Here is a 26,835-nt window from a genome sequence, read left to right on the forward strand (position 1 = left end):
GAGTTTTCTATGAGTGATTAAAGACTAGGTTAAAAACGAGGATTGAAAATCAATCCAAAAGGTTAAATAAAAATAATTTACCATAAATGTTGAAGAGCTTGGAGATTTTGGTTTTAGAAAGAAAATCAAGGGGTTTTGGTGATAGGTTGAAGATGAGGGCATTTGTGTCATTTTCATTAGTCCATTAGAGAGGACTGAGGTCAAGGGGGCATGTCACCCACATTAGAAAATGCATGGGGCTATCTAAAATATTTGCCAAAACATGGAGGCATTCTTCTCAATCACCTAGATCCAAATTGTTTAAACGTAGGAGTTCAATAACTATTCGTTTCTAAAATCTTTGATCGTTGTTTTTGAAAGATTTTTTGTGAATATTTTTTTTATATAGAATCTGATCCATGCTTTTAGAACTAGAGGATTTGAGTGTTATTGATCTTCAAAGTGACTCAATCAAGACTATAGAAACATCAGTACATGGAACTTCCGAAAAATTGTATTATATAAGATCCGTTTCCAGTCGATCAAGGAGTAAACCTAAAATCCTGCATTTTGCAAGAGGTTAAACCTAATATCACCAATTTAATAGGGGTATTTCAAAAATAAAATGTTCACTAATAATAAATGGTTTATCGTAGGACTGGCAACAGAGATTAGTTCGGTATCGGATTAGTACCACTCTAATATCGATTCGAAATTTTTTAAACATGTACCCAATTCGATCTAATCGAATTAACGAATATGTGAATTGAATCCAATCCATTTCATTCCATCTTTAATCCAAAATCGAACACATGCTTTATTTTCAAAATTATTAATATTCAAAAATATTTAAAGATAAAAAATCGTATATAAAAAAAAATCTACTTTCTAACTACAAATATAGAGAAAGAGTTGTGATAATCTGTTTACCCCACATGGCACACTAAATCGACTCTCCTGACATAACAAGTTCGGGAGCTGTAGATCTGTACACCTTGGGATACACTTTTTTAAGGAAAAGAAATTTATCTATATATATTTATATGAAATTAAGAATAATAATAAAAAATTATTCAAATATATTCAAATCGAATTTTTTTTTAGTGCGGATTGTGATACATTCAAAATTAGTTCGGATCTAAGATTTCAATCCGAATCCGACATTTCATCGAATTAGATCGATTCAGACATCAAGTATATTTCGAATAATTATCAACCCTAATTTATTAAAGAGTTGTGATAATCTTACTACCCCACATGGCAAACTCAATCGACTACCTACCTAATGTAACAAACTGGAAAATCGTTGATATGTGTTCCTCGGGATACATTTTTTTATGGGGAAGTGCAATTGTGTATATCGAAGAGGACAGATCAACGGTTTCCGAGCTTGTCGCATCAGTGTAGTTGATAGAGTTTGCCACGTGGGGTAGTCAGATTATCACGACTCTTTGTCAAAAGTAGACAATGGGATATTTAGAAAGAACTCCCTATATCAGGGTTCATTAAATAAATTTCTCATAGTTTTATCCATTGCTTGCAACCCCAAGTCCCAACATGGGATATCACAGAACCAGCCACTCTCTCATTCTCTCTTTCTGAGTCTTGAGTTTTTAAGAGTTTGGACATCTGCGACTGTGAATGAACCTAAACTATGCAGATGCCCACCCGTCTAATACTAAAATCACTTTCTCACACTACCCCTCCCCCTCTTGTTACTACAACCCTTCAAGAAATGGCCACCACCCACAAAGGTTCCTCTCTCACTTTCAATTTTCTACCTTTTTTTTTCATTATTATTATGGGTTTTGTTGGGAATTTGTATACTCAATATCATGTTGTTTCATGCATGGATTTGTTTATTTTTTATATTTTTCTATTGTGAATCTTTAGAATTCTCAATACTACCAAATAAATTGTTGGAACTGAATTTCTGTTTTGGGTTGAAATAATAATACTTTTATATATTCAAATCATTGAAAACTCAAGACTAAACAAACAAACAAACCCTTTTGCGTGTGTCGAGAGCTCCTCAAGTTTAAACCCAACTCTACTAATGTTGGATGAAATAGTACCAAACAACTCTTTACTTATTGAACCCCTAATTGCAAATCACCATCTTGGTTGAATTAGCTGTGTACAAGTCGATTCAATATTAAACTTTTTTTTTTTTTTGAATTGAGGAATCCATGTCTCTTAGAGTCATGGTTTTAAAACTCATTTTGACGTCTTGTCTAGTCCATGAGATTGAGTTGTCTCGGATGAATTTTCTGATTTATTTGAGTCATATTGTTCAACAATGACACAATCAAGTGACTTTTGAAAGACACGTCAGATTTGAGATGACTTGTCAATCTGTCTCGTTAGTGGATGATACTGAGATGAATCGAAGGAGTCATCTCGGTCTCGGACTTGATTTAAAACCATGCTTAGAGCACCCGACTAATCCTCAGGTCACGTACAGTCTCCTTCCCCCACGCACACAGGGTAATTTATGGGATAAATCCCTGAGAGTGGCCCCTAAGGAGGATTCGAACTCAAGGCCTCCACTTCTTGAGTTGTGGGCTTGGCCATCTCACCAACCCTTAAATGGTTTGTAGTAAACTATTACTTATGATCGAACTTCTTTTGTGTCTCATGGATTGGGTAGTTAAGCTTCTTTTCTCCTTCTCTGTTCGTGTTTAAACATAAACCTCTGCGAGGTATCCACCCATGGTGCCAAACTGCCAATTACAAAATTGGTACACTTAACACTTGGATACTTTGATTCGTCATTTTCTAAAAAATGATGGACTACATATTTCTTTATAATTTTACGACTGAATTATATTTAGCTTTCTTTTTCTTTGTTTAACGAATTTCAATTGCATACACTGATCAAAAACAAAAATCAATTGCATACGAAAGAAAGAACAATCCAGTATTTTATATGTTTTCGGACATTTACAAGTTTGAAGATATGCTGGTTAGTAAAGGAAGAGTTTACTGATTTTGATTAGTTTCTTGTAGTAGAAAAACGAATAATAATTTTTTATTTTTTTTTTCAATTTACCAACCACATCTCAATTTATTCAGATTCAAGATGAATGCTTGTCATGGTTAGTAATTGGTTTTGGTTTCCAAGGTGTTGCAAAGGTTGTCTTGAAAAAGGGGAAAACTCAACTTTTTCGAGACGGAAGTCCAATGGTCTATAGTGGTGCAGTCGACAGAATAATTGGTAGACCACCACCCAAGACTGGAGATATCGTGCTGGTAGCAGATGGGACAGAAAAGCCCATCGGATGGGGTTTATACAATTCAGTCTCTATGTTTTGTGTTCGACTCATGCAGTTAGAAGAGGAAGCATCAAGGTATGTTCTTCCACTAGTCTTCTTGTTTTGTGGCATTTTTTTTCTCTTTGGATGAAACTAAGTTACTCATATTGTTCGTTTATAAAATTCATTTCTTGTATGTTTGTGCAGATATCCATCCACTGCATTGAACATGGAGAAGCTAATTGAAACAAGAATTTATGCAGCTATAGAATTACGTAGGAATTTGGGTCTTCCATCTGCACATACAAATGCTTATCGTTTGGTTAATAGTGAAGGAGACAGGTGGGCATCCTTTTTTGGATTTGCTGACATTTCTTTATTTAGTGTTCATATTAGAAAGAAAAAAAATCAGTAGGAGACGGAGGATTGTCATACGTTTTCATGTCTATGCAAATAAACCTATTGTTTCACACCGATGCTGTCAATTTTCAAAAAATGGGAGTTTTAGTTGATTGATTAACATATTCTGAATTGCTTGATTAGTAAATTGGTAGTACAGGAGTTTGGTTGTTTTACAATTTGGTTTGTTAAGGACATAGATAACCTTAGTCTATACATACTTTAATTTGTTTTATGTAATGGAACGACGGTTATTTTGTTTGGCTCGTATGTTAGCTTGTTCTTGATGTGAGACTCAACTAGTTTTGGTTGTGTGAACACAAACCCAGTGTCTGGTTAAACTCTATAGACGTAGAAACTTGAGTGTGTGGCTATACGTAAAGTCTAATACCTATCCTCCTGTATTTTCTTCACCAAACCCACCCTATTGAAGTCCTAAAACTCAAATTCGTCCAACCCCTTTCAGCCCACAAAAAATGCCCAATATCATTAGTTCTCTCATCTTAATTCTCTCAAAACTTTTCTACCATGGAGAGGAACCGACAGAACTTTGAAGATACGTAGGAGTATTTGTGGTTATAATCGTAAGCCTAGCTTTGGCATATCCTTTTGGTCCTTGATCTTCCTAGAGTGCATGGTGTTACGTTTGGCAATTTTGTATTTACATGGGGTATACATGGAAATGATATAAATTGATTGTTTATTATTAGGTTACCGGAATGAGAGCATTCTAATTTGTGTGTTGTGGAAGTTTTCCGTTGTTGTCATAATGTGCCATCTTTGTCGATCACTTCCATTATATAAATAAGCAACAAAGATTAATCACAATTCGTTTTGTTTCGAAGAGGCCTTCTAAGAAAAATCACTTAAGACAGACCTCTAATTGTGGAGATCAATTGGGGTCTTAATCCGTAGATTATTATTTGTATTTAATCATGAGTTAATAGTTTCAATTGTATATATTTAAATCGATAACTTCTAACTAATCATAATTGGAATTATGCACAAAAGATTATCCTAGAACCTCAATACAACAATACCTCACATAATACTGTAAGTTATTCTATGGAGGGTTACAATGAAAAAGAAAATATATTTTCCAAATTATTACAGTAGCTAAAATCTCAAAACTTGTTGATTTTATCTGAATGACCTTTATTGATTTTGGCATGCCTTTCCACCAACTTTAGCTATACGTGGTGCGATCCTTGTACTAGTAGATGGCACATCAACCGGAGGACTGCCCACACGGTGTCCTAGTTAGTAACCCCATCTACAATCAATATAATTAAAGCTTAAGATATTCATTCTTCATGCATAGTTATATGATGCCAGAGGTATTTATGTTTTTTTAATGGGATGAAACAAGTTCCATAGGGAACACAAAGTGCCCAAAGTTCAAAGAGAAGATCAGTAATTTTCTCTATATTTTGGAAGAGGGAGGCTCATAAGATCTCGTGTGTGTTTTTAGAGGCTGAACCATATACGATCTTATGCTTAGTTAATCCCTATAGAGTGAGGTAATGATGATTGCTTTTATTATTGACCAAACCATACTTCAACGTTGCAAGCATAATAGGCCATCTAAATCATGTGGCCAGATATCAAAGAAAGTGGTCATTTGAAGGCAAATGAACAAGCGTCTGGAAAACAGGCTCATGTTGGCCTGGATATAGTTAATTTCTAATCGGCATAACTTATTAAGCAAATATCCAATTGAAAAGCGGTAAGATGTTGGAAAGCTCATTTCGGGATCTACAACTATTTCACGAGTTTTGAAGAGTTGTGTTATTTTTGGAGTCAAAAACATCTTGAAAGTTTGTTACATTAGAAATGATGAAAATTAGGGGTATTTTAGTTATTATCTAGAAGTTATTTATCTTAAAATTTTGATGTCTACCTAGGATTTGGTATTTGGATGTTAAGTTAGGTTTTAGGGTATTTTTTTTGGTATACAAATGTTATTAGAAAAAGGTAAAATAGATTTTGATAACAACAAGAAAGCCTTATCCTGAAGATTTGGGTCGCTAGGTAAAGAGACTTTGATTGATTACAAATATTTTTTTTATAGATTTTGAAGCTTTGCTAGCATTGGTTAACCTTTATGTTTCGTGAAGGTTCACTTTAGTGATTTCTCATACTTGTCTCTGTTTGTCCTGCATAAATTGGCCAATTTCAAGTGATAAGAATTAAGTAAAGTTCTGTTTTGAACACGTTTGTCCAATCGGGATCATTAAACAGACCATTGCTTCAATCAAACTGTGATTTTTGTTCTCTACTGTTCATATCTTGGATTCCAAATACACTTCATTAACGCAAATGTGCTCAATAATATACTTTCGGTGGAATAAATCTATCCAAACATAGATAATTTAGTCTTAGACAATCATTTCTACATCTGCTAAGATGGTTTTTGAGTGAGGGACTCAATAGTCCCACGGCATTAATGCAGTTTCAGTACTATAAAAGTGCAAAACCTATTAACAAACATCCTTCATGTATCGGTATCCATTTCAATAAGCCCAAACAAATGTTAAAGATCATTCTATGAAACTTTTTTATTTTAGAGTATACGTGTTTTACTCATCCTTAGCTCTGGATACATTTTTTTCTATGGTCTACAGAATTTTTCTATCCAAGTTCGTTATCTTATTTTTAGGTTCAACTTCATTGCTCTAATGCAGGTTGTCAGGCTTGATTGTTGATGTTTTTGGAGATTTGGCTGTAATAGCATCTTCTGCTGCTTGGGTTGAGAAGTACAAACCGGAAATAGAGTCTTACATCAGTAGAATTGATGAAATTAATCATATAACGTGGAGACCATCAGTTGATATGCTTAAAGAGGAAGGATTAGACTTATCAGTTCTTAGAGACTCCCATCCGTCACCCTCGCCTGAAAGAGTGAAGGTAGGAAACCTTTAATATGATTTCGATTTGACTATTATGTGTTGATCTGTTTGTGAATCTATGTACATAAATAACCCGTTGTAGATATTAATAGCTCTATAAAAATTGCATGTTCTACCAGGTTATGGAAAATGGAATTTCATATGCAATCTCATTGGATGGTCAAAAGACAGGATTTTATGCAGACCAGCGTGAAAATCGTCAGTTTATATCCTCAATTTCAGAAGGTCAGAAAGTTCTTGATGTGTGCAGCTACAGTGGTGGGTTTGCTCTAAATGCAGCACGTGGTGGTGCTGTAAATGTTATTGGTAAAGTATTGGATGCAGAATTTGGTCTCACATGCTATTGATTATCTCCATTTAAGTTTTTTATTGTTAAAATGTAGGTTGATTATGCCCTATGTATAATGGTTGCGCACCCTTTGTGACCTTGAAGCTTTTCCCCACTTTTTCCTAAACAGCCCTGTGATTTCATTTAGGTAATTTTATTTTTTATTTTATTTTTTTTGTAATTTTATGGAGGGTGGTTCTGTTTGGATTATTGTGTTAAAAGACAACCCAAACAACCCGTGAAGTTGCCTGTAAAAAACTTCCAACCTATCATGAAATTTTTGCTGCCATACTGTCAGCACCAATTTAGTTATTCGAAGAAGGGAAGGAAAATAGGTTGTGTGGTTATAAAGATCCCATTGTTTCTTTCTTTCCATCGACTATGATTGCAATCTCCACATGATATGGTGATGACCTTGAAGGGCTGATAGACTATCCCTAACACGCTCAATAACCTTTTGGGAATTACGTCTGGATGTCAAAAATCAGAACAAACACTACCATATGCATATCTTGAAATCACGAAGTAACATGATTGACCATTTCACAGTTAGTTTTTCAAATGTGGCATATAGAGGGAATTTTCTTAAGTTCTATAATTAAATTCTAACAAATTAACGTTCTTGAATTCTCTTTTGAAAACAATGCCTATTTCTTATCCAAATTTCTGTCTTCCACTCATCTTTCTTAATTGGGATATTAGTGTTAACCAACCAACTACTCCAAAAGACCGATCTGTTGGAGAGGGGGAGAACTATGAATATAAGAGGGTCACGGGGCTTAACTGGGGTATAACACACCCAGGAGTGGAGGAAAATATACACTCAACACTCCCCTTCACCCATAAGGGTGGAAGAATCGAACCCGTGACCTATAAGGACCTAGCACTCTAATCCAGGTTAACCAACTAACTACTCCAAAAGGCCAATCCGTTGGAGAGGGGGAGAACTATAAATGTAACACGGGGCTTAACTGGGGTATGACACACCCGAGAGTGGAGGAAAATATACACTCAACAATTAGATACCCCTTCCAACACTAGTATATAATTTTCACCAACTTATGTCACAGAATAAGTTTTTGCTGATTATATTTTGATATGTTAGGCATTGACACCTCATTGGCTGCTTTGGAGCTTGCGAAAGAAAATGTCATTCTTAACAACCTGGATCCAGGAAGAATATCGTTTTTGAGAGAAGATGCAAGTGAGTTTATGAAGGCAGCAGCTCATCGACTTGAATCGTGGGACATAGTAATTTTGGATCCCCCAAAACTAGCACCTCGGAGAAAGGTATTCTAACGTGTTCTGAATGTTTTACACAAATTGGTGTTTGATTACTGTACTATTCCCCGTTTGATGTAGTTCCTTGTCATCTTAGGTAGATTTACCTTCTGTTGGCATTTTTTTAGAGAGATTCGATTGGCACACCAACATTTACTTACAACACACCAATCCTTATGAAATTAAATGATTACTTACATATAGTTTGGTGTGTTATAAGTAAAAGTTGATGTGTTTATAGAAGCTATCTTTTTTATAGCAAGGTTAGTGGTTAGCAAGGATGTGGGCAATCAATCAGGACCATATAGTAATTATTAGTGATGATCTACAACTTAGTCAGGTGTTGCGATTGTCAAAAAGCCTTTGTTTATTGGATGTAGTCCAACAGGGCATCCATTGCATGATCTTGATGATGATAGTGTTTGAGTGAACTTGTAATGGAGATTGAGATCTTATCATGGTTTTAGATTTTGCTTCTAACATTTTGACACGTGTTCTATTCAGGTTCTAAAAAATGCATCTGGAATGTATAGAAATTTAAATTCATTAGCCATGCAAGTAACAAAGAGAGGTGGTCTTCTCATGACCTGTTCGTGTTCAGGAGCTATGACTCAAAGTGGAATGTTCTTGCGCGTTCTTCAGGCAAGTCATTGTTTTCAATAGCATATATTATTTAATTTATTTACGTTAGATAATCATGCCATAATATGTCTAATGTAGTTGTTGGGCCATTTTTGTTTTGAAATTATTTTCCGCTACTCTTCTCTGGCGTGCCGTAATTTTAATGACACAACTACTAGTCTGCTTTGCTCAAAACACATCTTTTCTTTCTAACAGTGCAACATGCAATTGATTTAAAACTGTGATATTTCCTACTTTCCTTTATACTCACTAACCAAAAGTTTGTTAATAATCGAAAATGTCAAATATTACAAATAGGCAATAAGGCCATCTGTGCTGTTAATTGTTTTCACATTTGATAGAAAAACATGTACATATGGCCATGATTTAGTGTTCCACGCCGTCTTTTAATGTCCTGACCGAGATATCTTGGTTTGGGCCGAGACTGGTACGGGAAAGATGTCAAAATTTTGGGATTGTCTCAGTCTGCTTTTTCATCAAATCTTTTGAAGCCACAAGCATGGTTTAAAATATCAGAATGTATCGGTCAACACATATCGATATCAACCAAGATCGATATGAAACATTGAATGTTTCGGAAATGTATTGAATATGTATCGAATGTGTCAGCCGACACCGTATCGGTTTTTTCATTAACTGAAACATTCAATTGATACAATATTTTAGATCTTGGCCACAAGTGAGCTCATAAACTCTCTAATTACTGTTTCAATATAATGAGCTGCTATTGCACACATCTGTTGTAACTAACTAGAAATATAGAGAACTGTTATTGGCACCCCAACTGTTACTCATTACATTACAATTTAAAATCAAGAAAATAAGTGAATGGTTGAGACTAAGTAAAATTTGGGGTGCCGATAGAAGCTCTCTCATATATATATGGGAGTGGTTCAGCAGCCCTAAAGTTCGCCAAACATTTTTTGTAAATCACTTTTGACGGGGTTAGAAGTTTTGGAATAGGCTGATTTTTTGTGAGGATGATCTCTACAGCGATGAGATCATCCTCACAAAAAATCAGCTCATTTTGAAACTTCTAACCCTAGTTTACAAGTTGAAGAATCGTGGACCGTCCAATTTTTGTAAATCACTTTTGATAGGGTTAGAAGTTTTGGAATAGGCTGATTTTTGGTGAGGATGATCTCCACATCATAGAAATCATCCTCCTCACAAAAAATTAGCCCATTATGAAACCTCTAACCCATACATTGAAAAAATGTTTGGCACAATGTTCGGCTCTTTTTAGGGCCTTTGAACACCACCCATATATATATATATATGGGTCCCGTTCAGCACCAAACATTTTGGCCAACATTTTAGCCAACCATTTTTGTCCTACCCGTAGAGATCATCCTCACCAAAAATCAGCCCATTCCAAAACTTCTAGCCCCATGTTTACAAGTTGAAAAATCGTGGACCGTCCATTTTTTGTAAACCATTTTTGATGGGGTTAGAAATTTTGGAATGGGCTGATTTTTGGTGATGATGATCTCCTCACCGTAGAGATCATCCTCACCAAAAATCTGCCCATTTCAAAACTTCTAACCCATGTCTTGATAAATGTTTTGCCAAAATGTTTGGTGCTGAACATTTCCCTATATATATATTTGTAAGTTTAAATTTTTTTTTTTTTTTTGGATGGGTAAGTAGGACGTGAACCCACGACCTCAAAATTGATTTGCAATGTATCAAACCAATTGAGCTACGGTTCTAAGCCCAACTATTTAAATTGTTTGTATGTGTTATAAAGTTCTGTAATGTTGAGATTATAATTTAAGTCAAATCTTTGTAATGTTAACCAATGAGTGTTGGGGCAGTAGCCAAGGCATTCTTCCAAAAAGGGAGAGGTCTTGAGTTCAAGCCCCCTCGTTGGCCACCCATAGGGATTTAGATCCCTGCTTACCTGGTATGTGTGGTTTGTAGGGTATTGCATATATCCGGGGGATTTGGGCGAGATATGGTGCTCGAAGAGGCTAGTTGCCTCGTCCTACTAGTCGAGTCTACGGGTTCAAAATCCTCGTCGTTAAAAAAAAAAGCCTTTGTAATGTTTGAATAGCGTGTTTTAATCTTTAAATTTAATTGTGGTGATAAATAATTTAAGAGAAATTGTGGTGTGATAAGCTTTGCGTTCTTCATCATTTGAAAATTGTTCTACTCATTGTCATTGACAAACATTCTTTGTTTTTTTTAGGGAGCCGCTTCAATGGCAGGTAGGAAAGTCACAGTTTTAAGGCAAGCTGGAGCAGCTTGTGATCACCCTATCGACCCATCATATCCAGAAGGTGCATACCTTTCCAATATATTGCTTAGAATAATGTAATAGTTTAAAAAATTATTGCATTTTATGATCTAGGTTTCATCCATTATTAGTTCTAAATGTCGTTGAGCGTAGCTAGTAAGTTCATCACTCACTTGCTAATTTAGAAAACGTAAACAGATAATTTATTCAATCTGTAATTTTCTCCATTGAAAGAATGATATTTATTATATTACCTGCATTTTATTAAAATGGAAACAGAGATTAAAATGAGGGCTGAGAATGAGTTGGATCAGATTGGAAGATATTTGGTCAAAAGATCACATTTAATATCTCGCTGGTTCAAGAATGAGACCGTCGTGAATTGGTAGCAGACTATTTTTAAAACCATGGGTCCCCTCCCTTGACAGGCCTAGGGTCTAGGGTCTAGGGTTGTCAATGATCGGATTGGACCCGAAATTTGATCCAATAACTACGGGTCTCAATCAATGATTTAGGTTGCAATCTGATATCTTATTGGATTGGATCAGATTTGGATTGACCTTGTCCTAATCCGATAAGAACCCGATCCGATAAAATGTTAGAAATCAAATCTGATTCTTGTTGAACCTTTGTAACCAATTAATAATAGGATAGGATCCCTATTGGGACTGTTTGTCACTATTGTATTGAAACTTAACTGAAAATTTGATCAAGAAAAGTGGATTTTTTTTTTTGAAGATGGTTCTAAGCGTGAATGCAAGGCTTTGATGAAAGAAGATCCACAAATGACATTTCTAAAAAGATGATCCCATTTCAGAGAGATTTATCGAGCAGACCTATCTAATGCATGCATTTTTATTATATATATAAAATAAAAAAATAAAAACCTCCCTACGTTATTTAACAAAAATTAGAGCCACATCTTTAAAAAAAATTAAATACCCATAATATCATAAATCCTTTAATTTATTATATCACATCTCCGGAAAAAGGATATAATGGATATTTGATTAAAAGAATTAAGGGTATTATTGTACAACAATGTGAGCCTCATTTCAAGGTTTGTTTAGTAAGAAAAACACTTATTAAGGAAAATTACCGTACAGCGATACCAAAAGAATGGTTGATAATCATACAAATGCAATATTACATTGCATATAGATATCTGGACTCTGTACACAGATTTTGAAATTCACTTGAAGATTTATAAATAAATAAAAAAATTCAATATTTTTTAACCAAAATCATAATCAAATAAACGAGATTCTTGTCCTAAATTCTGATATTAGTTTCAAGAATCATTGTGACCAAAAGGGTTTTTGGATTTTGGAAATCAATTCCCACAATCTTATTCCAACAATCCAAAATCTAATTATCAAAGCAAGTCTATTTGAGGAATAAGGAGACATTATAGACAGGTTCACGAGACCCAACTTTTATAGACATGCAACAAAAAAAATGTCTCCCAACTATAAGTCTACAGATACTAGAGAAATGCTCGAGAGGAATAAAATGAACACATCTCAACAAACACCAAACCCAAATTACTGATCTTTCTTGGTATGGACCCCTAACACATTACTGGCCATTTGATAGTTTACAAGAAAGTAACCAAAAAGTAGACTGGGCTCTAAATAAGAAGTCGGACAATAATTCGAAGAGCGAGCTTCCCACGCAAGAAGCCTACTGAGGTTTCAACCCATTGGACGATTTTCTGTATTCCAACATTTCACTCTGGTACCTCTCCTTGTCTCTCAATCCTTTCTCTTGATAAACCTGCACCATCATAACATCGCACTTGTAAGCATAGTATCAAAACTCTTCTTTTTCAAACAAACAAGCTCTTACGTTTTAAATATGTTCTTTTAAATAATAGAAATAATAAAATCCCATATTTTGTAGGCCGATATTTTATTTCTATAACCTTATGGTCGATTGTGATTGGATTCATAAATGTTGTTTAATATGGGGTTTGATGATAACGTTTTTATGTTATGATTTTATAATTTTTTTCAATAGTGTCTGCAAAAGATTCATTGATGGTTAAACTTATTTTAACATTATTGAATGTATAATTATGTGTGGAAACATGTTATCATGCATAGATATTCAAAAGTTTATTTTTTTTTTTCTCAAAAATATATTGAAAACTTAGACCAAACATCCAATGAATTATAACATTTTTTTTTATAATTTTTAATATATATTTTTATTTTTATATTTATCATTTTTTTCGCGTTTTATTCAAGTTTTTTTTTCCTTTTTTCCATTTTTTACGAAGTTTTCCCTTGTCATTTTAAACCTGTACAAACAAAATAGACCCCAAAGATTAGCAATTGAGGACATATTCAATGTAAGCCAAATCAACTAGTAACAGAGTTTTAATACCTGTTTTTCAGCCTCACTGAGTTTGCTCCAAAGATTTGCAATTTTAGTGCTAATGGTTTTTTCTTGCCCACGGTGCAAAGACTTTAATCTTGCATAATGCTCGGAGTAGAAAAAGTTATAACCACTCCTGTTTGGTTTGGGCCGAGAAGGATCCCTAGATGCCAGCCATGATTTTTTTCGATTCCGTCGACGAGATAAGTTTGAAGAATTAGAATTGTGGGACTTCTGTGATTCAAGTGGAACATGGTACAAGACACCTTTCAGCTTCTCAGAGCCAAAGCTTACGGTAACTAGATATCCATCATCAAATTTCCCATCAATGGTTCCAGTCACCCAACGGTCATTCCATATCTGAGAGTTTTCTGTATACATCAACATAGATAGAACATATGAAAGTTACTGAACCGATTCAAATTTTCCTGGCTTACTAATTCAAGTAGTCTAAAATTTGACTTTTCGGAAAAAAAACTAACAAACAAGTACAAACAAAGATATCTGCTATTAGAACCCCAACTTTTATTTGTTACACCCCAATTTCTTAATTAAAGATTTAAAAATATGCAAATATTAAAAAGGTATGGCTCAAATTATTATCTCAAATTCACAAAAATTATAACACTCGTTCAAACAATTTTTGTATATGTTTACAATGATGATCGATGTTGTCAAATGCGGTTGCATACTCGCATACGTTGTCATTGCATACACCCAAAATATGCCATTGCACAATATGCGATGGCATATTTTTGTATACAATGGCACTGTCCAAAGGTCAGAAATGTGACCGTTGGACAAAGATTTTCTCTTTTTTAGCTTAAAATCACTTTTCTCTTATAAATATCCCACTTCTACCCCTCATACTCCTTTTAAAACATCTCTTCTACCTTCTAATCTCTTTCTTACTCTCACAAAGCCTCCAACTCTTAAATCTCATTACATTTTCTACTACATTATAATTATAAATATTCTCTAATCTCTACTCTATACTATTACTCTCAAAGTTCAAGTCAAGACTTAAAAGAAAAAAAAGAAAAAAGAAAAAAGCTACTCAAGAATCGAGATTTAAACATTTTCTGCAATTTTTCCTCTCTTTTTTCTTGCAGCATACGCGATGTGAGAAATGGCATATGCAAACAGCATGTGTTGGTCGCATACGACCCGCATATGCTATTTAACGACATTGATTATGATTAGGCTCATGCAAAATCCTAAATCCAAAAGAACTGAGAAAAAGGAGTATTCATATACCCTCAAGATGGATATTTTTCTTGGACTTACCACTCATCCATCTCCACATCCTCTTATCTGTTGTGCTCCACTTATAAAGAAACGAGAAAAAAATGTACTAGTATACCCAGGCGGTTCAGATTTTCTTTCTTTGTCCTAAACACTCCTCCATCTCAACAACCTCTTCTTTGTAGTGCTTGAACATTTTGTTTCTTGATTATCCAACATTCAGCTCCATAATGTATAACCAATCTTATTGGGTCCTATAATACTTCCATCAATCATAGCACATGTCCACTTAAACCAACCAACTCTAATTATATGCACAACATCCTCATCATCTATGAACAGACCCTTCATTTACAAGACACTCCGCATTCACCACTCGAAAGGAGAAAGCTCGATTGTCATTGTCCACCATCCTTTGTTAGTAGTGCATGAAGTTATGTCAATATCAGCTTGGTAGTGGACATGGAAAGGAGGAACAGGATTCGTTTAGCCAACCACAAATCTTTGGGATAAGGCTAGTTATGTTACGGTGTGAGGTGAGGCATTAGCATAAAGCCAAGCATCACAAACATAAAAAATTTAATATATGATGGAATAAACATTAATAATTCCAACAAAGGAAAAAAATCTTGAAAATTTTTTAAAAAAATTATAAAATTTGCTAATTTCATATTTTCTAGGTTGCCTTCTGAAATCGACGCATCATAAAGGTGCCAGGAACCAGTGAGAAGTACAGATTGGACGAATGCAAATAAAAAAGTTAGTCCGGGAGTGTACGATTCATCTTGCCACTTGGAAACTGGGTACATCAATAAGCTTAAAAGTCAGTAGATACAATGGAAAGAGGAACAATTAACATAACTTGTTTACAATAGCCAAAATGGTAAGGGGTAAAAGGTAAGGAAATTGATGGCTACAAACTCTAGTACAATGTTAAAAAGAGGAATAACAATAGATAGAGATTTAAGGATAAAAGTGTAAGTATAAAAAAATGAATGATCCGCTAAAGATATAAAACTATTAAAAGAGAAGAGATAATTAATATAATTAGTTCTTTTTTGCACCTAATGGGGACATCGGACCCATGGGCCAATTTTACCGGATGTTTAGGTTGTGTTTTGGGCACCCCATGTACAGATAAGGGCACCCACGAATTTTTCAAGATCTAAATTTTCTAATTAAATTGCCCTCAGATTAGAGCACCCCAACCACTCTCTTCTCTCTTCTTTTTCTTCTCCCTCCCTCTCTACTCTGTATTTTTTTCTTCTTTCTTCCAAAACCCTCTTTACCCCTAGCTCTCTCTTCCTCGTCTTTTTCTTTTTCTTCTTCTCCTTCTTCTTCTTCTTCAGATGGGTAACAACAGTGGTGGTGGTGACTGGAGAAGAAGAAAAAGAGGAAGTGAGAGAGAGAGGTGGAGGGTGGAAGGGGTGGCAACGATGGTGGTGGTGGCTGGAGAAGAAGAGAATGGTGGGGTGTTCAAATCACGTGGGGTGCAAAAATCCCCTAAGAGAGTCTGGGTGCCTTCGTAAAAAACAGAAGCCTAATGAAACTGGCAGATGCCTGTAAACGCAGCCTCTCTTTTTGGCTAGCCCCTTACTTAGATGGTCCACATTTTAAGTAGAGAGTGGGTTTTACTAATTATTTTTGTCTCATAGAGGATCCCACAATTGTATTAAGAAAAGTTCCATGATGGCTTCTTTTTTTGGTTGTTTCTACTATAAGTTTGTCTCTATTTCAAATGACTTTAATTAGGGTTAAGTGGGAAATTTCGTTGGACACTATTTCTATTTGTTTCTCTTATTTTTTTTAAATCGACTAATTTTTACAGGTTTACAGAAAGTTCAGAGTTTTTTCTCCAAAATTGGTGTGGTATCTTGGTATGATTCCAAGATGCATTCAACTTCTCTATTGACTTCTTATTTGAGGTAAGGTTCCCACTACTTACTTTCTCCATCTCCACCTTCCAACTTGCTGTTAACTTTTTTTTCTGTTCTACAAAGACCAACCAGCCATCCGAACCTCCATTACTACCATATACCCTAATCGAACCGCTTATAGCACCCTCTAATGCTGCAGAAATCTGATTCTGCTGCACTATATTGCAGCGAAACCCATCCTAATCATCATCTAACCCAATCGCCCCTTTCTTCAGGAACCATGGCACCTAACCAATCCTCCATTGATACTTAAATCCCTGACCGAACTGCATATAAACATCTCCTTTAAATCAGAAATTTAATTCTGCTCCATACTAGTGCTTCAGAATTCATTCTAGTAACTAAACTGACCCAACCGAAACCCATAGGCAGCCCCAAGAACCTGACTGGTCCTGTTTGTATACCATTTTGACTTCCCATAATCCAACCCCAGCCCTATTATCAACCCAAGACCAATCTCATTAAGCCAATAAACAATTCTTTAGGGTACAATTGAATGTTTACTTCATGTCCATAATTTATTTATTTTTAAGTAAAAATTTATTGATAAGAGGACAAGGAGTCCTCAAAAGAAAAGATACAGCTTAAAATCTCCCCCTACTAACCATGCAACACAAGCTAGTGGTTTTAGATGTTTAGACTAAAAGACGGAGAAGAGATGCTGAAATAAAGGATACCAAAGAAAAAGGTGGTGGAATCTATAAGGAGAAAAAATATTGCCTTTCGTAAATAAACTAATTAGGAAGAAACATGAAACTTTGTTTGAGACGGTACTGATATGGAATGAGATTTTCGGGGAGTCTATGAGCAAAATCATACATAGGAAAACTTTATGGTAGAATGGTGATTTTCAAAATGTAATTAAAATGTATCCATTACAACTCTTAACAAATGATTAGTGTAATGACCCAAAACAATCATTACTAGTCTCGAGAAAAAATAGTTAGAAAATTGTGGAATAAAACTTGATTATAATGTCTGATTAATAGAAAATTTCGACGGGAGAATTTTTGAGACAAACAGACTCGCCATTAGTTTTAGAATGGCCAAGAAATATAATTTCGGTGAGTCCAATTGAAGGTTTAACTTAGTTAGTGGGCCCAAAGATATTTTAAAACAAAGTATCTATATATAAATATATAAATACTCAAATTTTCATTTTCATTTAAACCCATCATCCCAGAGAAGTAGATCTTGGCTACTACTAGGCCCCAATCCTCCTCTTTTTATTTTACTTAAAATATCTCCTCAAACACATTTCTTGAATTCTTGATTCTTAAATGTTGCAAAATTCTTGAATCTTGAACCTTGAATGCTTGATGTAAAAACTTAGAAGTTGAAATTGAAGACAAAAGGCTAGATATTGAAGAGATTAGATAACGAAGTTGAAGAAGGTTTAGTAGATGAAATCAAAGTAGAAAGTAAGGATTAGAAGTGGGCTTTCAGAGAGAATACGAGTGCTTTGTAGAAAGTAGAAGTAGGTTAGAGAATAGTAAGAATGGGTATTTATTGATGTTTAAGGTTTTTAAAAATAAAAATAAAAAATTATGCAATCACATACTTATGTATGTGATGGCATATAATCCAATGATAACATATGACAACTATGAGAAGAAGATTAAAGAAAAACTAAAGAGTTACATAACATTAGGGGCATTAAAGAGATGACGACAAAAGGGAAAGGTGGTGGGGTTATTTCCAAATATATTAAATAAATGCCACACATTTACCAAGGATGAGAAAAAGTATATACTTTCGTTGAATTAGGGTTCAGAAATGAAAACAATACCAACAAAGATAAAGAATGTAGGGTTTTAGGATCATTTGGTATTCTGACAGAAGATAAAAAATGCATCAAAAGTATCAGGCGGTCTTCGTTCATCGAGATTTTGAAGACTAAAAAGAAGTTGCATTAATGAATACAAAGTATTATAGTACATGTATTTAAGGGGAAAAAATAGGAAGCATACCATAATACCTATGAGCCACACTATTAAATTAAGGAAAAGAGTGGTGGAACAAATATTAAGATAACAAATAGAGAAAAAAAAATTTGATGAGTACAAATAAAGAACTTAGACAACCAATTTGGTTTTAGGCTAGGTAGATCAACCATTAAACCAGTTTTCCTACTTAAAAAATGGAGTGGGTCTGAGACAAGCTCCATATGATGATTTTACCTGAAGAATTGATGGCATTGGGAAAGAATGGAGTCCCTAATAGATATTGACATTATTAAGGACACACATAAGAAGGCGGTGACTCTAGTGAGAAAAAATGGTGCGGAAACAAATGAGTTCTCAATTACAAGTGGTTCATGTTAAGGATCGGCTTAGAATCTGTCTTTGTATGCTCTAGTGATAGATAAATTCAATGCTCAACTTCAGGATTAAATCCCTCTTCATGTTTTTTGCAGATGAATTTAGTTAGTTGACAAGACTAGATGAGTGAACACAAAACTAAAACTATGGAGCTACTTTGAGGTCTAAGGGATTTAGAATAAGAACCAAAACTAAGTATGTGGAGTGCAACTTTAGCAATGACACCCATGGAGAGGAATGGCAGTGAAAATCGATGGTTATGAAACACCGCAAAGTGACCAATTTCGATACCTCAACGCTATTATACATCATGATGGAGAAATTGAGGACGTTGTCCATAGAATTCAAATTTGACGGTTAAAAGTGGAGGTGTGCTTTTGAAATGCTATGTGACTGAAACACATAATCAAACGAAAAGGAACATCTTATAAGATGATAATAAGACCGATTATGCTTTATGAAACTGAATATTGAAGATCAAGAAACAACGCGCGAATAGATTAAACATAGAAGAGAACATACATGCTGAGATGGATGAATGGAAAGATAAGAAAGATAAAACTACAAATCAATGCATTCTTGAAGATGTAAAAGTAACCCCAGTAAGTGAGAAACTAAGAAATAGTCATTGAGATGGTTTTGGTCATGTTCAAGTTGATCAAACCATCTGAAAAAAGTAAAAGGAACTGCACTAGTTAGAAGGAATGTGCAAGTTGAATGTCCTCAAAGAGCAAAACCAAGTCCTGAAGGAACATGGATTGAGTGAAAGCAGATATATAACACACTTGCAATAACTAACATAGTACATGACTCTAGATATAATTGAATGAAGAATCAGGATTCGTTCAGCCAACCATAAATTTGGGATAAGGATTTGATATGAATATGAACAATGATGACAGTTTCACAGTCCAAAGTTTAATATCCAAATCAAAATGTTAAACTTATCAAAATCAAACTAAAACAGAACCACGTCAATGGTTTCATACTTCCAACTTTTCAAGTTTTTAATCCGTCAAAAAGAAAAAACAAAACAACACTCTATAACAATCACTTTATCTTCTTCTTTTTTTAAAGCAGAAAGACAGAAATAAGCAGAAAAATCCTAGGAGTTAAACAGTTGCAAATAATGACTAGAAACTAGAGATCATGGCCTAACGGAAAGATGTATTGTATGTAGTTAAGAAACCTATATAAAGTAAATGTTATAATATGGATAAGAATAAGAACAAGAAAAGAGGAGAAGATCCGGTAACTGGCCTTGAAACAATTTGAAAATAGAAAAATTTTCTTTTTATTTTCAAAACCTTAAAAACTTCTTGTGATAGGCTGGCAGGCTTCAAGGAAGCGCTTTCATTTAACTCGGTGAGTTCAACGAAAAGCAGCTTTAATGTTGTTGCATCAACTCTACTCAAAACCGTTCAATATCTAAGAAAAGGTGGTTTAGACGGTGTGTTATTTTAGATATCAAAAAGTAGGCATCCATGGATCCTAATATAAAACAAGGACACAGACACAGTACAAAGTGTCTGACATGGCACATCTAGACCATAGCTTAACAAAAGTAGAATTTAATATCAAACCACGGTTTTTTATTAACTCTAAATAAATGAGTATAAAAAGGATGGACTACACAAACCAACTTTCTGAAGTTATTTTTATGTGTTAGAATGTGTGTCAATGTGAGTTGATACGCGGCCGACACAGAAAAAACCTAGAATTATCATGTGCCTCACAAGATGAGATGAAATGACACATTTTTTCACACACTGCGTACATGCACACACATTATCTCAAATAGTGGATTTGATAAATAAATAAAATCATAGATGTTATTTTTAAACTGTCCACCATTCTAACAAACAAACAAAAATTCTTGAGAAAAAAATGAGAATTGGTACAAACAAATTTAAACTGACCTGGTAACTGAACTCCATTGTTGCCTTTCTCCTGAGTTGGTGATATTGGTGATATTGCAACTTGAACCTGTTCAGGTGCTGACCCACGACAGGATAAAATAATGAATAATAACTGAATTATTTAGCATACAAAACAAAAGCAGGAAGACCGATAAGGTGCATAGGTGCAAATATAACTTGTAAGGATCGAGTTGAAAACATACAAGCCGATGAGATTGGTGGGCCTTGATTGCGGAAGTAATAAACTTGCTCATAGTGATGAAGCAAAGAAATATAGTACTTTCGCAAGACAAAGGATGCATTGGTAATTGTTGAAGGGAAACTGAAAACAGCTATGATTTCCCTCCATTTGCGATTTCTAATAACCTGTAAAATTCAGTAGAAAATATACACACATATATAAGACAGACACAGATACACACAGAAGCCTCTATACAGTCTGGGCCATCAAAATGCTAACCACTCAAGTTAACCTCCAAATATTCCACGACCAAATCTCATATACCATTGGGGAAAAAAATGTAATTTTCCAATATGTAATGTTGCTCACAGGCTCTCGACAAGGATTGAAAATGGTGTAAGAATTTATTTCAGGCCAACAAGAAATTGATCCTCTAGATTCCACCATCACAGGAGGGATTAAAATGAGTTTATATGGTTCAAATAGGGTGATTCTTCACAGTGGATTGTTGCGACTCAAGTGAGCACCATTACTCACATTTGTAGGCTCAATTTTTGAAAGGAATCACTACAATATAAAGAATTAGGGATTTTGATGGCAGCATTTGGACCTAAAATAGGTGTTCTCTGTAGGGTTTAATTGCACTGGAAGAAGATGAACTAAGGACATAGCTATGGTTATCGGACCAAAAGGTGGTCTTCTAGAATATCTAGGCAAATAAGGGTAGGTTTTTCTACAAAAGAAACCCAGGATTACATTCTAATATGGCATAGATCACGAATTGTTATTTAAAACACTTGTCTTGAATACAGAACTCAGTATAGTCGCACTCTGAACATCAAGTGTAGGCTCTAACTACAATTCTAGAAGCATAATCATTCATACCTTTTCAAGACCTCCACGAGATGTGACCTCCACAAAAAGGCGGTGTAGATCTAGGGCCTTTCCACCTATAGTAGGCACCCTATAAGACAAAAAACACAAAAAAGAAAAGTTGAACAAATGTTAATCTGATCTAATGTGAAGAGAATCAGATTAAATGGCTCATGGGTGATGGGACCACTTGGATGAACCATACAGCACCACAAGAGGAAGTATGAGTAGGGAGTATATGTATACATACATACACATATATCTATGAGGAATCCTAACATCCAATGCTACATTGGGACGCTTGCATCCTTCGATACTTTTTTGTCTTCAATAATGCCCTTACTTGTTATGACTTTTAGTGAAAAAGACCCTTTTAGTCTTTTAGATATTAAAGGCTAGTCTTTATTGAAAAAAGGTAAGGCATTTTGGACTTTTGATATTAAATGCTTTAATGTGATAGGTATTTATGAAATAAATAATTAAATATTTATGCAGTAAATTTTGTTAATATTTTTACAAAAATGCCCTACTTTTACTCTGGATTGTAGGTATCATGCTAGATGATCCAACTGTACAGTGTCTGAAATAACTATAGCGTAAAACCTAGAGGGGGGTGAATAGATTTAACCAAATTTTCTCCTTTTATTTTTTTTAAATATTTTTGAAAGGCAAGCTCAATAACTTAGGCAAGCATCAATCACAAACAATCAGATATACAATAAACACGCATGAGTATAAGTTAGAGATATTCAAACCATTCAAAGAGAGACAGATTTATAGTGGTTTGGTGACCTCAGTCCCTACTCCATTCTCAAAAAGCTAAAAAAGATAGGTTAATGTCTTTTATTCAATGCTTTCGGATTACAACAGCTTACAAAGAAAGGCGAGCGCACCATCGCAACACTTTGCCTAGGACTTTCACCCAAGCCACTCCAAGATCTCTTAACAAGAAATCTATGTACACTCTATTTGAAAATAATCAACCGAAGGTTGTGTAACCTCTGAAAGGTAGATCTGATGTACTAGCTCAAAGTTTCATTTTTTCAACAAGATCTCAAAATAAAAGAGGAACACCTCTCTCTAAACAAAAATTTTACTAGAAGAAATCAGAAGAGAATAAAAGAGAATGACTATCTCAGGAGCTTATCTCAGATTTGATTATATTCTGCTTGATGATTTTCTCTGAGAGGTCCCTCCTTTTTATAGAAGGGAGAGAGGATAGGGTTTAATGAAAAACCCTAACTACATAGTATAGTACCAGACTAATTCAGATGGAGTAAATCTCTCTCAAATATAGTCGTTTGAAACAAATTTAGAATCAGACAATCAATTTTAAAACCTTAGCATTCGGTCTACCAACCAAATCTGGGTCGACCAAGCAAACACAAAGAAGAGGTATAAGAGTTTCGGATTCGGTCAACCGTGAGATGTTCGATCGACCAAAGAAGGAAATTTTTATGGGTCAACCGGGCCAACACCCCAAGAAGAAAATAGGGATAAGTTGATTTCTCGGGTTTGATCGACCAAAAGATCTCAATTGCCCAACGAAGAAAGTTGGGTCGACCGAGTGATAGCCACGAAGAGAAGAAAATTTAGCATTCTTCTCTGGTTCAGTCGACCAAACATACATCGGTCAACCGACCAAGGACACTCATACACCCTCTTACCTTTTAGAATTTTTAGCTCGAGATAATCGAGATTGGTCGTCCAATCTTCTTTCCATCCCTCTTTAGCTTGATCCCCAACGAATATGACTCCAAAAGTGCTTCAAGCTACCGACCACAGCAATCCCAATTTCATCTTTGACATTTCCCAGTTACATAGAAAATGAAAAATTACAGGGACATCTTACAATTACATGGATTTTGACAAATACTTCTACAGTGTCCATAGCTTGTAGACCAACCCCCCAAATTTCAATTATAGTTTATTTGAATTTGAAAAAGCAGGATTGTTAATTTAAGTTAAGCCTTTTTATATGGCTAGTAATGTTGAAAATGATTCAATGGAAAAAGCTCACAATAAATATTTCCATCAATGGAGAAAAAACTCCCAAGAGACCATTTTGAAGGAGAATTTTAAATTACAACATGAAAAAAACAATCAAAAGGGATGCAGATTCAATGAACAACACATTTAGAAATACCTAAAGAAGCTATTCTAACACTCCAAGAAGAGATTTTAGTGACAAAACAGAATGATGTCAAAACCATGGATATCAAAGAACAATCCTTAAAACCAGATGGAATAAAGCATAAACCATAAAGTACACATCCAATAACTCTATTTTGAGAAGAAAGATAACAATAAACAAAGTATAGGATACAAGAACTTTGGTTTCCGAAGAGAAGAGCATAGAATATATAGAAGAACTCACATTTCCAGTTGAAACCCAAAAATCTTTCTAGATGAAGCAGTTTCTTAGCAAAAAATGGATATCCACCAAATCTCAGACACAAGGGAAACCCACTAAATCTAACTAAAAGTAATAATAATAACAATAAAGAGACATATTGGGGGGAGGAAGGGCCAACCATTTTGACAAAGAAATGCAAAGACCATAAACCTCTATATAGATACACTAGGAAAACAATAAAAAACATGCAATGAAACATTAACATAATTAAGAACATGAACTCAACGAATGAAGCATTAATCAATGCACCTCCAACCGGGGGGGGGGGGGGCATCTGAACCTAACTACAACCGGCCTCTATTTTAGAGATATCCCCTTTATATCACTGATCACATCTCCAAATATAGAGAAATTGGAAAAAAAAAAATAGAGAGCCTCTCGAAATCACTGTTCATCTTTTTTTAAAGACCTATTTTATCCCCCTTTTTTCCATAAATGTCATTTTGACCTTCTCTTTTCATGAAACACCTTTTAAATATCATTTTTGTCCCCTTCTATTTCCAAGTTTTTCAAGTGAATGAATAGTGTTTTAGAGAAGGGTCAGTTGGAGTTCAAATTGGTTTGACAGGTGAGCATCTTTTAGAGTCATGGGTTGGAAAAATTTAGAGAGATGGGTAGGAGTTGCTCTCAACCTACAAATATGATATCTAAGTAGAAAACAATAGATAACATGGATGAACTGAAAACCAAAAAACAGCATGCACAAAGATCCATCTCTCTAACACATAAAACAGGAATCTACAGAACGTTACCACATAATGCATTTATGAAATAATACCAGGAAAAACAGAACCCTAGCTAAAAACACCAAATTTATTTATTTAAAAAAAAATTAACAAAGGGCAGAAATGTGTCCACCCCATCCCATACCATAAACAAAAAATAACATAAAATAAATCCTTAAACCAAGGAATCCAGCAAAAAACCAAGAACAACATACATTCAGAAATATCTAAAATAAAATAAAACTCAATAGAAGTCATCTACATAATCTATAACCCCCAAAGACCCCTAACTAGTAACAAATAAAAATCATAGCCATGAACAAAAGACACCCACCCAAAAAAAATTAGATTTCAGAAGAAACAAACATATCATATTAATATTAATCAAAGAGAGAGATTTGGAGGTTGGGAGACAAACCCACTTACATAAACTTAGTACCAAGAGATCTGTGTAGATCCTGAAGTGTTTCCATGAAAATATTTGCATTCTGAGTAAGTTGTTCATATGTTGCTGTTGGGTATGGATAAGACTTGTTGTTGTTGTTAGTGGCTGAATATTCTATTACACCTTTAGAAGTAACAGAAGTAGTTGATGTTGTTGTTGTCGTTGTTGGGTTCTTGTAGAGTTGGATAGACATTTTAGTCAAACTCAAAGGTAAAGGAGAGATTATAGAAGATAGTGAAAAATAAAGAAACAAAGAATAAAAAAAGATGGTTTTTTCCTAATTTGGGTTTTAATAGGAATGAAAGGTCGAGCTCATAAAAGCATCAATAGAGAGAGAGAGAGAGAGATGGGATGGAAAAAAGCAATGGACTTGCAGAGAGAGAGAGAGAGAGACAAGGGTTGGATTTTGCTTTGTATGTGAGCGTTCAAGAGAAGAGGTAGAAAGAAATTGGGGTTTACGGTTTACCTACCCAAGTAAATTGATTTGGGTAAAGGGTAAAGCATGGTTTTCGAACCGACCAAGTTGACTCGTCCGAATCATCTCGTCTCACACGAGTTAATCCGTTAAATTTGGTTTTTTTTATGTTAATTATGGGTTTTGTTAATGTGTGCCCTTATATTGCCACACTAACTCTTGCTAACGTCACCCCAATTAATATGTAAATCACCAAAACCAAAGAATTAACACATCTTGGGGGCATTAGAAAAGGTTGGTGTGGTAATATAATTTCTCTTAAATACTTGTCTTTTATTTCCATTTAAAGAAAGAGATTTACTGGGTGGATCTATCCAGGGCAATTTTATTACAAAAACTCCCTTACTTTATCAATTTTGTTACCCAACAAATGTTTACTTTATAAATCCGGTTAGCATGACTAGTTTGGTCAGATTTGAAATCTTACTAAGGGACATAGAGCTCACATGTAAATGACAGTCCAACACCACATACTTCTAGATTTAATGGGGGGAAATCAGATTAAAAAGAAACAAAATTAAAAAACAAATCATTTTTTAACTTGATCCAAAGTGTTGAAAATGAATGACTGCCAAACTCCCAGATTTAAATATAAAATTCAATGATGAAAACTATTTTTTCCGAAGTTCTTAGAATTTTTTCTTTTGTAATCCTTGGCACAAGATCATGTTTTTGAACGCCAAAATTTGATGAGGTTAGGATCCACTCCCTGTATGTTGAGTAACAAATTAATACATAAATTTGAATTTTATGACGTGGATTTCCACTTCAAGGTGTTAGGTTTATCGGGTAAATTTTTTAAAGAATTAGCCATGTTGAGGTGGCATTAGCAAAATTTGATGTGGCAATAGAAGTTTTCTTAAATAATTGTTATTATTTTCCATTTAA

General features: G+C 34.6%; 2 protein-coding genes across 4 annotated transcripts; one reads left to right on the plus strand and one right to left on the minus strand.

Moving 5' to 3' along the window:
• Positions 1-1,516: 1,516 nt before the first annotated feature.
• Positions 1,517-11,279, plus strand: LOC147390708 (S-adenosyl-L-methionine-dependent methyltransferases superfamily protein). Of its 3 annotated transcripts, none has more exons than XM_086417287.1 (8): positions 1,517-1,733; positions 3,104-3,329; positions 3,441-3,575; positions 6,317-6,539; positions 6,661-6,847; positions 7,975-8,159; positions 8,655-8,796; positions 10,988-11,279. In XM_086417287.1, the coding sequence occupies exons 1-8, from the start codon at positions 1,634-1,636 to the stop codon at positions 11,110-11,112; spliced, it is 1,323 nt and encodes a 440-aa protein (XP_086273413.1). In that variant the 5' UTR covers positions 1,517-1,633; the 3' UTR covers positions 11,113-11,279. The 3 variants fall into 3 exon arrangements, with proteins under 3 accessions (XP_086273413.1, XP_086273414.1, XP_086273415.1); XM_086417288.1 differs by having other exon boundaries at positions 1,580-1,733; positions 3,055-3,329; XM_086417289.1 differs by having other exon boundaries at positions 1,584-1,733; positions 3,115-3,329.
• A 1,169-nt stretch (positions 11,280-12,448) lies between these two features.
• LOC147390709 (high mobility group B protein 15-like) lies at positions 12,449-25,918 on the minus strand. The gene is made up of 6 exons (XM_086417290.1): positions 25,454-25,918; positions 21,899-21,977; positions 21,036-21,198; positions 20,833-20,910; positions 13,420-13,781; positions 12,449-12,807 (listed from the first exon to the last, which is right to left on the minus strand). The coding sequence occupies exons 1-6, from the start codon at positions 25,663-25,665 to the stop codon at positions 12,715-12,717; spliced, it is 987 nt and encodes a 328-aa protein (XP_086273416.1). The 5' UTR covers positions 25,666-25,918; the 3' UTR covers positions 12,449-12,714.
• Between the last annotated feature and the right edge of the window lie 917 nt (positions 25,919-26,835).

The sequence above is a fragment of the Akebia trifoliata genome, chromosome 11 (genome assembly GCF_017979445.1).
Source record: "Akebia trifoliata isolate Shusen 1 chromosome 11, ASM1797944v1, whole genome shotgun sequence".
NCBI classification, from domain to species: Eukaryota; Viridiplantae; Streptophyta; class Magnoliopsida; order Ranunculales; family Lardizabalaceae; genus Akebia; species Akebia trifoliata.